General features: G+C 35.0%; 1 protein-coding gene across 1 annotated transcript; it reads left to right on the top strand.

Moving 5' to 3' along the window:
• The first annotated feature begins 277 nt into the window (after nucleotides 1-277).
• LOC129876075 (IQ domain-containing protein IQM3-like) lies at nucleotides 278-5,920 on the top strand. Its single transcript, XM_055951381.1, has 9 exons — nucleotides 278-618; nucleotides 704-818; nucleotides 2,220-2,285; nucleotides 2,380-2,468; nucleotides 3,073-3,160; nucleotides 3,475-3,621; nucleotides 3,724-3,816; nucleotides 4,405-4,506; nucleotides 5,102-5,920. The coding sequence occupies exons 1-9, from the start codon at nucleotides 371-373 to the stop codon at nucleotides 5,609-5,611; spliced, it is 1,458 nt and encodes a 485-aa protein (XP_055807356.1). The 5' UTR covers nucleotides 278-370; the 3' UTR covers nucleotides 5,612-5,920.
• The last annotated feature ends 10,774 nt before the right edge of the window (nucleotides 5,921-16,694 follow it).

Consider the following 16,694-nt stretch of genomic DNA (forward strand, 5'->3'; position numbering starts at 1 on the left):
TAAGGACCATTTTAGTCATTTTCTCTACTAATGAGTAATGAACGTATTGAAATATGACCTTCATTAAGAAATAATTTGATATTCAGAAAATATCGAATATCAAATAGTACTATTATCTCATATCAAATCCAAATTCAAATCCAAATATCATGATTCTAAAATTTAATCACGAAATCATATCAAATTACCAAAAATTTTAAAAAAAGTATTCAATAATTCAATTTTCGAAATTTTATAGTACATGAGTCTTTTAAAATTGTCAAAAAGTAGCTCTGGGCATATTCCTAGAAACTGTGACCACGGCCACTATATATAACTCCTACTTACCACTAGAAAAGCGTCCATTCACTTCAACTTTCTACATTTTCCGATGGAATTCGAAACCCACGCTCCGTCCTGTTTTGATCTCAACTCTCAGTCTCCGATTAACTCCTTTTTACACACGAATGTTGCTAATGGCCGGAAAAGTCAGTGGCCTGAATTTGCCGGAGATGTACTTCCGGCGGATAAGTCGACGACACGTCATGAGAAAGCAGCAATGACTGTGCAGAAAGTTTACCGGAGTTACCGCACCCGGCGCATGTTAGCGGATTCTGCTTTGGTTGCTGAAGAGCTCTGGTTTGTTAATTGTTATCTCTTTAATTAGGATTTTTAGTGTTGTCATTGTTGTTGTTAATGTTCTTATTTTATGATGATTTTGAAGGTGGCAAGCCATAGATTATGCTCGATTGAATCACAGTACGATTTCTTTCTTCAATGTTCCCCAACCGGAGACAGCGATTTCACGGTGGAATCGCATCACTTTAAATGCTTCCAAGGTAGCCTCACAATTTTAATTTCTATTAGTAGTATATAAATTGCTAAACTTCAAGGGTTCAGGCGCCGTTGCGACGATTTTTGCTTCAACCTAAATAGTTGAATTTTGTCATAAACTATTTACTACTCCATCCGTCCCAAATGTGTGGTTCAAAACATTCATCGACCATTTTAGAACTATGAATCATTTTATGTAAAGGAGAAATTTTAATTTTTTTTTAATCATAGTGATTAATAAAGTGGTTGAGAGTCATAGGACTCATGTTTAAATCTCAATGGATACAAAAACACGGGGTAATTCTTCGCATCTGTTGTAATTTTGGTAGATAGATGAACCGAACAGCACAGTGATGCGATTAAAAAGTATAAATTTACACGGGGTAATTCTTCGCATCTGTGACAACTTTTTGAGACGGATTAAAAAGTAAGGTGGGTCAGTTAAGATTGGTTCAGGGGTAGTATAAATTTACTCTCAGTGTTAGAGCAAAAGAAGAAGAAGAGTGCAGTAATGGCCTACACTTAACGTGGAACAACCTTTACTCTTGTTATACTATGAGCCCGTTTGGATGAGCTTTAAAAAAATAATTTTTATATATCAAGTGCTTTAGAACTTTGAAATGTTGAAAGTTATTTTTATAAATAAGCAGTTGAGTGTTTGGATAAAAGTGCTTATACTGAAGAAATGAGGAAAATAATGTGAATTTTAAGGTTAAAAGAATAAAAAGAGTAATTTGAGAATTTAGTTAAAATACAAGGGATATAAAAATAATTTTCATGATCAAAGAAAATGATTTTAATCACTTAAAAAAAAAAGTTAAGAATCTTAACTAAAATTAACATTAACAAACACCACAATAAACTAAAAAAAAGTTTCTAAGTTGTTCCCATCCAAAATGGCTCTATAGCTATTCATTAGGGGTATCAATGGTTGAATGGTGTCAAATTTGGATTTAATTGAAATATTGGCTGAGTCACTAAACAGTCATGAGTCATGGACCCAATAAACAGTTCATGACACCCAAAAAAACAAAACGGGGGTCTTTTTCTATACAGAGTGGAGTTGGTATAATTATAGAAAGAGAAAAATACACAACAAGAAGAGAAAATAAATGCTTTAAAAAAAAATTGACAGTGAGAAAGTGATGCACACAAAATCAAATAAAAAAGTTTGTGAAATATAAAGTTTGTGATTAGCGTAGCGAGAAAAATACCAGCATGTAAAAAGCTAATAGTAACAAACAACTTCTCAGTAAAAAGGTCAACTACGACTACGTAAATCCCTTTAAGCTCATTTCATTGCCTCATGTAAAAAGCTAATCAACTTTTTCTTTTATTTTTGGCAATTTTCTTAGCTCAAATTAGTCAAAACTTTTGAAGTTTAATTCTATATACGTGTTGACCAGGTTGGTAAGGGATTGTCCAGAGATGGAAAAGCCCAGAAACTAGCTTTTCAGCACTGGATTGAGGCGGTGAGTCACTTCCCACTGCTACTTTATTTGAATGTACCCCATTAACATCATTGATGTTTGTATTTGTCTGACCTTAGTTTTGTTGCAACTGTAGATTGACCCACGCCACCGTTATGGGCATAACTTGCACATGTACTATAAAGAATGGTGTAAATCTGATGCTGGTCAGCCATTTTTCTTTTGGTAAGAAAGCTGAATGCGATGGAAGCTCTATCCCATAAATTTTGGATTGAAAATGCAGTTTTGTGCTTTATTCCTGGTTTTCAGGAACTGTTGTAAAAAAAATCTTTTTTTTTTAATGTTGGAGTTCATGACTAACGCTGTATGACAAAGGGCAATGTGCTAATTCTTGGAGTAAAATATCAATATATATTGTTTATGTAGCTTACCCTTTATACTTGTTGAATAAGGTTCTAGAAATAATTACAAAAGAGAAACACTACAGAATTTGATATATAGTCCTAATAATAGGAATAATTTTAAAAAAATTAGTGGAACCGTGTGTTGTCGATAAGATAAAATCAACATAAATGCTAATGTATTTGGACATGAATGATTATTCCATGTATTGCAGTTCTAATCTGTACAGGAAGTTGAGGCATTAATTTACTGCTTGGGCAGTTGACTAATCTTGTGCTACTCCAGTATGAAGTCTAGAACATTGTGCATTGTTGGGTTCTGTTTTAATTTTACTGTAGTCTTTGTACTATATGCATAATGCAACATGATTTATGAAGTTACTTGTAAGAAATAGTCAGGAGTAACTAATGTTCTGAAACATGTGCAGGTTGGATCTTGGAGATGGCAAAAAGGTTGATCTTAAAGAATGTCCCAGATCTAAGCTTCAGAAACAAAGTATCAAGTACCTTGGACCCGTATGTGCTGACTCTTTTGTTTCTTATTGCAATTCAAATCATAATGTTTAGCATCAGTATACAAATGGCTCCTCATATCTATGCACTGATGTTGGTTTCTCTTTACTGATCCGTATGATTTGCTCTATCGTATACCATGTAATATTAATTTTACTTCTATTGCATGTTCTCATATGTACTTTTTTTGTCCTTAATTAAAAAGGGGGTATATACTTCGTCTATTAAGTGAAGGTGTAAATTCTACATAATTTCCTTAGTTGCATTGTTTGATATCACCATGCTCCTAATTGCTCCCTTTATCTTTCTATAATCAGCAAGAGAGAGAACATTATGAGTATGTAGTGGCTGAGGGGAAGATACTTCATAACCTAACTGGAAATCATCTTGATACAACCAATGGGGTGCCAGGGGCTAAATGGATTTTTGTAATGAGCACCTCAAAGAGACTCTATGCTGGCGAGGTGAGTGGTAAAAGTTACTACAGAAATGCTTTAATGATGATTATCCTGCAAATTGTTTTTCCTCTGTTAACACGGAAGGTTTGTTATTCTAATGTCTTGCAGAAGAAGAAAGGACTATTTCATCATTCCAGCTTTCTTGCGGGTGGAGCTACTTTTGCTGCTGGAAGACTAGTGGTAAAAGATGGGATACTTAAGGTAATATCTGTTACATCATTGTACTATCTTTAGATTGCATATGCCTGACTTTGAAACTATGTAGAGATCTAAATGCAGATCTGCCATCTCAGCTTTATGAAACATTAGTTATGTCTACGGATCTGAAAAACACTTTCTGCTCCACATTAATATACTTAAGTTGTTCAATGAGAGACCACCCTTCTGCAAAATTTCTGAATTTGCATATAGAGAATTAAAAGCTCTAAAAAGGGCAGCCCGGTGCACTAAAGCTCCCGCTATGCGCGGGGTCCGGGGAAGGGCCTGACCACAAGGGTCTATTGTACGCAGCCTTGCCTTGCATTTCTGCCAGAGGCTGTTTCCAAGGCTTGAACCCGTGACCTCCTGGTCACATGGCAGCAACTTTACCAGTTAAAAGCTCTATGAAGAGAAAATTGTCATCCCTTTTGTTTCATATTGAGCCTATTGTTGTGATGTATTATTTGCAAATGAAAGGTAAGAAAGAAAATGGATAATTCCACCTGAATCATAAGCATGTAGCTTGACAGTCAAACCTCGGTCACTGCTTAGGTTGCACAGTGCTGTGCTCTGACATTTTATTTTTTTCAGTCTATTTCAGCATATAGCGGGCATTATCGGCCAACTGATGATATACTTGACAGCTTTTTATCATTTCTGAAGGAAAATGGAGTCAACCTGGATGAGGTCGAGGTTAGTGATTTCTGAGTCTTTTGTACTTCCAGATTACGTTCTTACTGTTATGTTCTGGAACACCATCTAATCTGATCATTTCTATAAATTTAGAAATTAATATAGGAAAAGGCACAATGGCCATGCCAAATAAATAGAAAGTACAATCTTAGTGAGACTTGAGGCTGCCGTCCCATCAAGGGTGTCACCACCTACCCTGGGGCTACTTGGCCAAAAAAATTGATCGCCAAAGAAGAGAGAATGCCTAATCCCCTATAACTCTGAACATCCGATAGTACATAATTGCCTTGGTTCATTTCAGTTTGAGATGCTCAGTAACCGTGGTTTATTTCCTCTTTTCTTACCATTCCTGCTAATGTGATCTAATTTAATGTTTTTTCCTCTTTCCTTATAATGTTCCATTCTACGGTATCTAATCTAATGAATGCTTCCCTTTGATGGAATGGGACAATGCTTATTGGGCCCAAGTATTATGAACGGCCGCTTCTCCTTACCTTATCGTCTACTCTGCATTTGATTTTACTTGTGAATGGTTGTGATTAGTTATCCCATTCTGAATTGAGTTATTACTTGTCATTTTGTATCTGTTTATCAGATAAAAAAGCCAAAAGATGATGATGAGAGCTATGAAGAGAGACAGTCATCTGAGGGTCGCTCTGTGTCTGATCTTTCAAGTATATCAGAATCCCCTCAAGTTGATCTTCTGAAAGACGAGGAAAAAGACTCATCCTCAGAATTAGTGACAAGTCCACAAGCTGAAAAGGCAAGTAGCTATAAGAGAACACTCTCGGGTGGTCTTGAGAGCCCGAGAGCAGAGGTGCCAAAAACTGCAATACTGCAAAGGATTAATTCAAAGAAGTCATCAAAGTCATATCAACTGGGTCATCAACTCTCCCTGAAATGGTCAACAGGTGCAGGTCCAAGAATTGGATGCATTGCTGACTACCCGGTTGAACTAAGGCAGCAGGCCTTGGAACTGACAAACCTCTCACCAAGACCTCTTTCTGCATCATCAGCTCCTTGGAAGGCAGCAGGCCTCGGTGCTCTTGTATCACCTACTAGTGCTTCACCAGTTTTGTGCAATGGTGATGTAACGCGCTTCTAAACCGAAGTTTGTGAAAAGCCCTTGTCATTTTCCATGTTTCCTGCAAACAAGCTGTAGTATGTGCAAAGTAGTAGTTACTTCATTTTGGTCCTCCCTTGTTCCTGTTTTCAAACCTTCTGTTGTGAGTGCAAAGTAGTACTTACTTTTTATTATCAAGAATGTAATAGGATCTCTGCTCTCATAATTAGGATTTAGTAGTAATAATTTTAAGTTAAAAAAAAAAACACGTTATAGTTGGAATGCTGCCATATCTATGTTGAGAAGAGGGTAATAGTAAGGGTATATATTTCCATGTGTTTCGAGTCTGTATTCTCAGATATCAAAAGAAGAGAGAAAAGAAATTGTCATGATATAAGTTTATTGTATTGTGGAAGTAGATGTTATTAGTTTGAGCTACTTGCAAGTTGTCTTTCTTGATGCTAAACAAACGATTAGCAAGTAGAGACAACTTGTGAGTGGCTTAATCAAACAACTTGTAATTAGCATTCTGAAAAGCCTTACTATAACTCCTTGAATTTCCAATCAAGCAGACAACTAACTTAAGCAGGTAGTTCTCAAGCAGCTTCTCAAAAAGGCTTGCAGCTGCTTCTCGAAAAGTCTTGCCACAACTTCCTTTCTTCTATAAATAAAAAGCTAAATCAATTCATTTTGTACATCAAATTCAAGAGGAATCAAATATTTTTAGTCACCACTCTTGTTATCTTGTATATATTTATTATTTTAAATAATAGAAAAATTATTGAAAAAGTAGTCAAAAGTGATGTCTATGGGACCCACTTTCACTATAGTAAATAGTATTTTTACTGTAAATGAACAACTCACTGTTTTGGCACCAATACATACTCAATTTTCTCTAAACTATCTCTCTTTCTATTACTCCTTCTTATCAATTAGCTAAGTTAGTTTATTTATAACACGTTATCAACACGAAACTCTAATTCTCCAGACAAATTAACTTCTATATCAAGTATATCAACTGAAGAAATTTCATTTTAGTTGTCTTTGTTATTTCTAAATTAATTTCTATATCATGCCAAATTTATCAAAACTTGAGTTTGTGGCACTTGACATTATCGGAAAAAATTATTTGTCATGGATCCTTGATGCTGAAATTCACTTTGACGCTAAAGGTCTTGATGATACTATTAAACAAGAAAATAAAGTATCTAACCAAGATAAAGCAAAGGCCATAATTTTTCTCCGTCATCATATTCATGAAGGATTAAAAACTGAATATTTAACTGTGAAAGACCCTTTTGAATTATGGACTAATTTGAAGGATCGATATTACCATCTAAAATTTACGGTGTTTTCAAAAGCTCGACATGACTGGATACACCTTTGATTTCAAGATTTTAAAATTGTGACATAGTATAATTCTGTTATTGACAAGGTAAGTTCCATATTAAAATTATGTGGAGATACTATCACTGATGATGACTTACTTGAGAAAACTCTTTCCACTTTTCACGCCTCAAATGTATTGCTACAACAACAATATCGTGAAAATGGATTTAAGAAATATTCTGAATTAATTACATGCCTATTTGTGGCCGAGCAGAATAATACTCTGCTAATGAAAAATCATGAAGCCCGTTCCATCGGGTCTGCTCCATTCCTTGAAGTGAATGTTGTAGCAGCACATAATCAGTCTGAATCAAGACAAAAATAATTATCGTGGCCGCGATCGTGGTCTTAGTCATGGACGTGGGCGAGGACGTGGTAGAGGATGAAACAATTATCGTCACCATGATGAAAATAAATATGAGAACAATAAAGTTCTTCAAAATAATCCTCCAGAGGTAAATTTATTATTTGCCACCAGTGTGGTATGAAGGATCATTAGACACGTAAACATTTTGTAAAACTTTATCAAGCCTCTTTCAAAAGAAGAGATAATAATGTAGAGGCGCACTTGAATTTTTGAAATGATGATAATGAAGCAACTCCCACAAATAAATATGAAGATATTGAAGCAAATCTTGCTTATAAAGATGATGATTTTGAAGGTCTATCAAATATTACTCATTTGGAAGTTGAAGATTTTATGAATATTGACTGAAGAATTGATCATCTAACTGAGTATAAATATTATAAAAATAGTTATTGTTTACTTATTATGTTTGATATTATATTGTCCTTCGTAAAAATGTTTCTTAAGGCAGTGTAATTGTTATACCCCATACTTGTGTACTTTGAAATATTTTCTTAAGCTTCTTAAAAGTGCCATGTGATCCATACTATTTATCACGTTATCAAACAACTCTAAGGAAGGGAGGATGTGATGCCCCATCTTTGGCATAGACTAATTCCGTAAGGGTTTGAAAGGAGTTGGAGGCCAAATAACAAGTCGTGGAACTCGACTTACTTGCGTAAGTTACCAATTTGAATGTCTTACCTAATTAAGCTACTTAAGTACATGTCGAGCTTAAGTAGCCAGGATTACATAGGTTCTTAAAGTGAGACGAGATTACGAACCAATAAAAAGGAGCAAAACCTAGATTCCGAACCTACAAAAAGAAGCAAGTAGGTGACGTACCTACTTCACGTAGGTGATGCACCTACTTGGCGTGAGTAGGTGATGCACCTGCTAAGGTAGACCCCACCAAGGACATGTGGCAGCAGTGAGGTGGCTGCATGAATGAGATGGTTCCCTAAGAGTTGGACACATGGCACCCTTAGGGGCTGACACGTGTCACTCCCAAGGAAAGTGTATATAACCCTAAGTTAGGACTAAGAATTTCATTTTGGTCTTCTTTTACACTTAAAAACTTAGAGAAAAGTTGAGAGAAAGCAAGAACAAGAGAGGAACGACCATGACTGCTCCAAATTAGGACCTCGAACCGTAGTCCGTAAATTAATTTTCTAAGGTATTTTTCGATCAATTGAAGGGAGTTAATAACGTGGAGTAAGCATTGCGGCAGCAAAAGGAGCTTAACGTGCACACCACACATTTCAGCCAACTTGAGAGACCCACTGGTTAAGGTAAGATATGATCATCGTTTTACATATTTTATGTAAGGGTTTAGACATATTGCAAATGTGTAAACGTGGATTGAAAGTATAAAATTATGTACGTTGGAATTGGGTGTTGTTGGAAGCCGTTTGGGACTATTTGTGTACTTGAAAATGGTGAATTCATTTTAATTACTATTTTGATAAATGTTGTTGAAAGCCACGTAAGAGCTGGTTGTAGTTGGACATGGCAACCCAATTTTCATTACCTTTTGGCTGTTATTAGCATGAATTATGTAACGAGAAGAAATGGATTGAATGGTTAAAATTGAAATTGAATTGGCCTTGTGGGTTGTTGCGGAACTTACCGTAATATTGACATGGTTTTCTTGTATATAAACGGGTGAGGTTGTGGTAGTTGTGTGGATGATTTGGATGTAAGAAAAGTGAGTAATATAGGAGAGGTGCTGTCCAATTTTCTAGAAATAACCAACTAACAATGAAGTATGTTCAATGCCCTTCCATAACTTAACTATAGTGCTTAACGCCTTAATATAGGTTAAGGTGCTGTTGGGCAGTGTACATGCTAGGAGGTGAATAAGCGCTCAAGGTATGTAAATCTAACCTTTTCTTCTTTTGGCATGATCCATATGAAACAAACGGCCGATGAATGCTTAAATTCCAATGAAACTCTTATTCTTAAATACAATAGGATGGCTCATATCCTTGATCTCTAGAACTTATATCATTTTGTCTTGATTCATGTGTATGATTTCAGTCGTCCTAGTTTGGTATAATTCATATTTTGGTATAATTCCTATTTCGTTATAATTCATATTTGGTATAATCCACAATGACAATCGAAGGGTACTTGAAATGACTATTATCTTGATTTTCAAATAACGATTCATTTTGATTATTATATTGAGTCTTAAATGATGATTTAAATATATAAAGTTACTCACTACTCTGCTCGTGTATACTGTTACTACATCTTTCACCCAGTCCTGGGCCGGGTATGTATTCGTGCAGAGTTTCACTGCGTTGATTCACCGAGTCCCTCACTAGAGGGCCGGGTACAATATATATATGTATGACGATATGATATAATGATGAGATGATGGCGCCGGGCCCTATAATGGTCCTACATGTATATGATAAGTTCATCGAGTCCCTAATGGGCCGGATATGATATATGATATAAGCATGCATGATTTTATTTCATAAGGTATAGGTACAGTGGTTTCTTTAGTATCATACTTGTCTCCTCAATCTCTACTTCAGATGTGATCTCATTTATGATATGTTATGCTTTATATACTAAGTATCTATATCGTACTGACCCCCTTTCTTCGGAGGGCTGCGTTTCATGCCCTTAGGTACAAATATGTATTTTAGGGATCCGCCAACTTAGGATTTTCACTCAACGATTTGAAAGTGCTCCATTGTGCTAGAGCCTAGATTTTGGTACTGCCCTTTGATGTATATATTCATTTATTCAGGGGTACGATGGGGGCCTTGTCCCGTCATATGTTACTATTGCTATTCCTAGAGGTCTGTAAACATGTGTGTTGGTTGTGTATAGATGTGGCCCAGTTGTGCTGTGACACCCCGGAATTGTTTTCGCAAGGACTCAAATATTTCCTCACATGTGAATAGACTCGGACCAGAGGACTTGTAATTCTATACATGAGTTAGGATTAATTTCTAAGTATTTGAAGTGTTTAGATGTGCTTAGGGGTCATAAAGGATCTCTAACACCAAGTCGAGTCCAAAGAACTCCAATCGATTAAGTTTTCGGACGAGTTAGTATAAGGTTCAACTTCAAACGACTATATCTCCTAGGATATAAAGAACTGGGTATCACACGACCTACCAAATTAAAGGTATTTGAGTCTTCTTTACAACGCCACTAAGTTTGAAATTTTTGAAGTTCGAAGTCAAAAGTTATGGCCATTTTACTACAGACTAGTACTGCAGGAATTTCAGGCCTGGGCGAAATTTAGGCTTGGCGCTCCAGTGGCGCCCCACGCCACTATAGTGCCAGAAAACAGCCTCAGTAGTTTGGGGCTTGGCGCGACGCGCCACTATTAGATGTGCAGGATTTTAAGCCTATTTTGGCTTGGCACTGCAGTGGCGCGACGCGCTACTATAGCGCCAGCAAGACTTTTGCCCAATTTTCCAGATTTTTGAAGAGGGGCAATTTGGACTTTTTCCAAATTATATATACACCATCTTTGGACATTTTTGGACCATTTTTCAATCCTCACTCTCTCTCTAAAAATCCCTAATATTTTCCCTCTCTTGTTCTTCTTCTTCTCCAAATCTATCTCCAACAAAGGGCGCCTTTAAGAGTTTCAAGAATTCAAGCCTTCCATTGAAGACCTAACATCAAGGTCTCTTCAAAAGTCTTCAAACAAGGTATGTAAGGCTAACCTAAAATATGGATTGAGTTCTTCCATATGCCCATAGATGTGTTGGTTAGGAGTTGTGAAAAAGTTGCACCTTCTAGAAAGGTTTTCTTGAGAGTTTTCTCTAAACTATGGAATGTTTTTAGATACTAATGGTTGATTGATGATTTTAATGACTTGAGTTACTAAATAGTTATTTTTCATATTATCGACTACAAATGTACCTTTGTATATAGATTTATAGGTATTGACAATATTCTTGAGTTGAGTTTTGTTGAGAGTAAGGATTCATGTTTCATTCACATGAACCCAAGATGAGATTTCTTTTGTCATAATTGTCTTGAGGTTGAGATGGGTAGTTGTGTGTATATATGTATTGATTGGAACGGAAATAATGAATTGGATAGTTAAGAATGTCCCTTTGTTTCTATAAATTGAACATAGGACTAAAATGAAGATTGTGGAGTAGATGTTTGATAATGATGTGATGATAATATTTGACAATGATGTGATGATAATATTTGATGGTGATGTGAATGGTGGTGTTTTGATGATGGTGTAATAATGATGCGAGTGACGATGTTTTGATGATGGTGTGAGTGATGATGTGAATAGTGATTATTTAATATGTGTAGAATAATTGATGAAGAGGTATGTTGATGAGGAGGTTATGTGATGAATTAAATTGGAGTCTAATGTGATTATGTGATATGTGAATTGCATATTTTGAGTCGGTTGGAGTCTTATGAGTATTTTTTTAAAAATAAAGAATCTTTTGAGAAGGAGTTTTAAATACATGATTTGTGAGAATTTTTGCATAAACTATTTATACACTATTTTGAGTTTAAAAAATGATTATTTTCATCTATGATTTAAAAAGAGTTTAAGCATGAGTTGAGTTTGAAAAGTCTTTTAATTATTTTTGAACACGAGTATTTTGAGTATAAGTGAGTTGAGTATTTTTACTTTAAAATGTTGATTTTTCCGACATTGTATAGATTTTAAAGAGAAGAGTTTGATGATTTGAGATGAGTCGATTTGAAAGAAGGTCCAATGAGGCCAGATTTGATTGAGTTTTGAAAAGAGTCTAATGAGACTAAATGAGTTGATTTGAAAGAGTCCGATGAGACTAAATGAGCATTTTAAGTATTTTACTCACTTAATAGATATGAGCATATTGGGTCTTGGGAGGAGTATCGAGCATCAAATTGGGTAAGAGTATAGTCCGTACTCGAACCAATAAACTACGTCGCCAAACGTAGGAGGGGATTGAACCATTAAAGTCGGATGCTTCTCCAAAATGTTTGTCCGGACATTATAAGACTTGGTTGGATTGGATCCATGATTGGTTGATGCGTTCATACCCTGGTAAGGTATGAACAGACGCGGCAACAACGTCGGCTTGTTATACTATCACTCGCTCATATGGTGATGGTTGTCGGTTAGAGAAACTCCCAATTGAATGGATTGTGCTTGATCTGATTGGTTTGATTGTGATTGTAGATGATTGAGTTGAATTGTAAGACATTGCATAACTTAATTTGCATATTTATTGAGTTAAGCCCCTTTGAGTTGATTGTAAGTTGATTGCATTAATCGGATTGGATTAGATGAATTATGATTTGATAGTGTGCGATTGGACTGGATTGGATTATATGATATGTTGATTGGGTTGAATGGAAGTATATATGAATAGATTGGATCGGATCATATATGACCGGGTTGAGCCGATTGTATACAATTGGATTGAATCGGATGATATATGATTTGATTGAACTATATTGTGTATGATTGGATTGGATTGTATGATGTGTGATTGGTCTTTGTCTAGAAATGTATTCTTACTTTAGACTTATGACTCCTTATTTAAGTCTTTCTTATCTTTCTGATTTGGAGATATTTGAACCAACGTTATTCTTTCTTGAGGTATGTTTCATTCTACCATATTACATACTGGTACATTCCATGTACTGACGTCTATTTGGACCTGCATCGTTTCATGATGCAGAGACAGGTTTAAGAGATCGTCAATAGGAGCATCATTGGGGATCTATTTGCATTCAGCGTATTGGTGAGTCCTCCCCCACATTCGGAGGACACCGCTTATGTTATTCTTGCATCGAGTTAGCCCTTGTCATTTGATTTGAGGTAGCCATGAACATGTCATTGACACCAATTAGATAGTACTGATTGAGGCTTCATAGACTAGATAGTGATGGGTCGATTGAGTATTTTTTTCCTTGAGTTATTCTTATCAAACTAGTTTTAATGATAAATATTTTAGTTGATTTGTTGGCCCACAGCCTTTATTCTTTGAGTTGGATGGGTGATTTGAGTTGCCCGCTAAATTATTCTTTATTTTTAAACTTTTCGCTGAATGAATGAATGAACGGATGTGTGATCGAGCTATGTGGTTCGTTCGGGAGTCAGAAATGGTTCCTGAGTGCCGGTCACGTCTAAGGTACCCTCTCAGGGCATGACATGTGCATAGTACAACTTATGTTTCGGGGTGTTTCCATTCACAATGAAAGCCTTTTTGGCTTACGTATATGTATATGTTATATGGCGGGACGTTCCTACAGGTAATGACAGTCTTGTTGGCCTACGTACTATGTTATCTTTGATGTTGTAACTCCTCAGGAGACTAGTGCGTTAATATCTAAATATGGAACAGTGTCGAGATGACATTCTATTTTCTTAAGTCCCATATCATGTTATGTTATGAAATAAACTTAGATAACCAGGGTGTATACGGATGTCTAGTTCGGCACTAGTCATGGCCCACGGGATTGGGTCGTGACAATAATTTCTTAAAGTTTCTTATGTTATTAGTTTTTCACTTTCTTATAATGTATTTTTTTGTTTATAAAGAATATGGAAATTCCCCAGTTATCAATTGGATCCAAAATCAATTATGATGATATGTGTCTTATTGATAGTGCCACAACACACACTATTTTAAGAGATAAGAAATATTTCTCTTGTTTGATTATGAAAGAGGCTAATGTTAATACAATATCTTGTAGCACAAGATTAATTGAAAGATCCGGAAAATCTAAAGTTGTACTTGTCGGAGGAACAAATTTAACAATTAATGAAGCATTATATTATAGTAAGTCTCAAAAAAACTTATTAAGTTTAAAAAACATTCATCAAAATGGTTATCATATTGAGACTATAAATGATGAAAAAAATGAATATCTTTATATTACTACAATGATCACGGGAAAGAAGTTTATACTTAAAAAGTTACCCCCTCTTTCATCCGGCTTATACTTTACAAGTATTAGCATGGTTGAAACATATGCCATAGTAAACCTTTGGTTTATTAACTTAGATGATTTTATTATTTGGCATAACCGATTGAGTTATCCCGATTCTAATATGATGCGCAAAATAATTGAGAGTTCATTTTCTCCTGTGGTGGATGAAATCACTTTCAGGTATCTTATATATCTGGCAGTTCATGAAAAATCTGGCATGCATCTGATGGATGTTGTTACAACCTATTTATAGGGTTCTATGAATAACGATATTTTAATGAAAATTCTGAAGGATTTAAAATGCCTGAAATATATAAAGATTTTTGGGAAATTTGTTCAATAAAACTTCAAAAATCATTATACGGGCTGAAACAATTAGGGCGAATATTGTACAATCGTCTTAGCGAATATTTGCTAAAAGAAGGATATAAAAATGATCCAATTTGCCCTTGTGCTTTTATGAAAAGGTTTAGATCTGAATTTTTTATAATAGCCGTATATGTTGATGATTTGATTATTATCGGAACTTCTGAAGAACTTTCAAAGACAGTAAAATGCTTGAAAAGTGAATTTGAAATGAAGGACCTTGGAAAGACAATATTTTGTCTTGGTCTACAAATTGAACATTTTGCAAATGAGATATTTGTCCATTAATCAACATATATAGAAAATATTTTAAGGAGATTTTACATAGATAAAGCACACCTACTGAGTACCCTAATATTTGTGAGATCTCTTGATATTAATAAAAATCTATTTCGACCTCATAAAAATAATGAAGAGCTTGTTGGTGCTGAAATACCATACCTTAGTGCAATTGGTGCATTAATATATCTTACCAATAATTCTAAACTAGATATAACTTTTCTTAGTAAACTTGTTAGCAAGATTTAGTTCTTCCCAACGTGAAGACACTGAAATGGAATTAAACATATATTTAGATACCTTCAAGGGACCACAAATATGGGACTGTTTTACTCAAATGAATTCACGTCAGAATTGATTGGTTATGCAGATGCATGATATTTGTCTGATCCCCATAAAAGTCGATCACAAACAGACTACTTATTTACATGTGGTGGTACAACTATATCATGACGTTCAACAAAGCAAATTATGATTGTCACTTCTTCAAATCATGCAGAGATAATAGTCATTCATGAAGCAAGTCGAGAATGATTTTGGTTAAGATCAATAACTCAGCACATTCAAAAAACATGTGGCATTTCTTTGACAAGAGACGCTTCAATAATATTGTATGAAGACGATGCTGCATGTATAACTCAATTAAAGGGAGGATACTTCAAAGGAGACTAGACAAAACATATTTCATCACAATTCTTCTTTACTCATGATCTTCAAAAGAAAGGTGAAATAGATGTTCAATAAGTTCGTTCAAGTGATAATTTAGCAGATCTGTTCACCAAGGCATTGTTAACTTCAACCTTTGAGAAATTAAGATATAAGATTGAAATGCGTCATCTTCAAGATATTAAATGATGTCTTTATCAGGGGGAATCTAATACGCGTTGCACTCTTTTTTTTAGTCTAGATTTTGTCCCACTGGGTTTTTCTAGCAAGGTTTTTAATGAGGCAACAGTCAAAGCGTATTATCAGATGTGTGTATTTTTTTTCTTTATTAGGCTTTTTTCCATTGGTTTTCCTAGTAAGGTTTTACGAGGTACAACATCTATGGGTGTTCAGAATATTTGTTATTTCACTAAATTTTTTTTTTTTGTACATGAACATCTAAAGGGGAGTATTGAAAAAGTAGTCAAAAGTGGATGTCCATGGGACCCACTTTCACTGTAGTGAATAGTTACATTATTGTCTTGTCGCACCAAATTATTGGAGAAGTCAGATAATTATTTTATGTGCATTTTTTTATCGGTTAAATTGAAAATCGAATAGTTAAGAATCAAAAATCTATAAATTGAAAATCAATAAAAAATATCTTATTGGGTTGGTTATTGGTTTGGCGGATTTAAAAATCGAAAATAGATAAATCAAACTGATAATACATAAAATTGAATCAAACAGACCTATGCATACCTATGTTGTTCGTACTCTTTAAAAATATCGGTGCGTGTCGGATTAGCCAAAAGTAATGTATTTTTGGCGAATCCGATACGGATGAGGCATCAAAATTGAAGAGTCCGCGCAACTAAGATGCACACCCCTACATATATTTATTGATAAAATAAGGTTTATTAGAACAAATTATTGAGGTAGGACTATTTTCAGACCAAAATATTAACTGGAGCATTTTCGTTCAATTTCACATTGTTCAGGGGAGGATATGGGGTGGGGTGGATTTGAGGATGGATATGAGACAATTAATATAAAATGCTACTTATGAAACTTATTTTTCATACTTTCACAACATGTTCCTTAAAAAAAATTGATCTATTCCTCCCTGCCAAACACACCACTGTGATTCCCTTATCGGGACGA

This window comes from Solanum dulcamara, chromosome 12 (genome assembly GCF_947179165.1).
Source record: "Solanum dulcamara chromosome 12, daSolDulc1.2, whole genome shotgun sequence".
NCBI lineage: Eukaryota > Viridiplantae > Streptophyta > Magnoliopsida > Solanales > Solanaceae > Solanum > Solanum dulcamara.